This window comes from Populus euphratica, unplaced genomic scaffold (assembly GCF_000495115.2).
Source record: "Populus euphratica unplaced genomic scaffold, PopEup_1.0 scaffold2083.1, whole genome shotgun sequence".
Lineage (NCBI taxonomy): Eukaryota > Viridiplantae > Streptophyta > Magnoliopsida > Malpighiales > Salicaceae > Populus > Populus euphratica.
In genome coordinates, this window is record NW_011501940.1 from 8,263 (window position 1) to 9,051 (window position 789).

The following is a 789-nucleotide window of genomic DNA, read 5'->3' on the forward strand; positions in this document are numbered from 1 at the left end:
AAGACATTTACATACAACAACCAGAGGGGTTTGCAATACCAGGAAAGGAGAGTCAAGTTTGCAAGCTAAAGAAGAGCCTATATGGTTTGAAGCAAGCTCCAAGACAGTGGTACAAAAAGTTTGACAACTTCATGTATAGTTTGGGATACACAAAATGTCAGGCTGATCATTGTTGCTATGTCAAATATTTTGACAACTCCTAAATCATTCTACTGTTATATGTAGATGAAATGTTAATTGCAGGATCTAGCACGGAAGAGATTGACAAGATAAAGTAACAGTTGTCAAAACAGTTTGAAATGAAGGATCTAGGAGCTGCTAAACAAATACTTGGCACGAAGAGAAAAGGTTCAAGATTGTTCATGGAAACATAAATCCTAGTAATGTTATGCTTGATAACTCTCTTATGGCCAAGTTGTCTGACTTTGGATTGGCAACGCTTTGTGATGAGGAAGATCCATTTATGACCATCGAAGCAAAAGGGTCGCGGTATGTATTACGATCATTGATTGACAACTACTTTCATTCTTTTAAACAAGAGCTAACCAATAATTAATCTCTTATTGCAGAGTTTACATGGCACCTGAGTATTCAATGGGAAAAGCAATAAATATTGTTAAAGCTGATGTTTACAGTTTTGGAGTTGTCCTACTCGAAATAGTTAGCGGAACAGAAATAGTTAGCGAGACAGTTAGTGAAGAATACACACCCACCCAGGAAGTTGAGTTTCTTCTGGATAAAGTAAGTGGATCTGACAGGATAAACCCCCTTAGTTTTTTTTTTTTGTAA

General features: G+C 36.6%; 1 protein-coding gene across 1 annotated transcript; it reads left to right on the plus strand.

Annotated features, from left to right (window-relative positions):
* The first annotated feature begins 336 nt into the window (after positions 1 to 336).
* Positions 337 to 789, plus strand: LOC105118635 (receptor-like serine/threonine-protein kinase At1g78530). Its single transcript, XM_011016617.1, has 2 exons — positions 337 to 489; positions 570 to 789. Exons 1-2 carry the CDS (start codon positions 389 to 391, stop codon positions 787 to 789), a joined length of 321 nt encoding a protein of 106 aa, XP_011014919.1. The 5' UTR covers positions 337 to 388.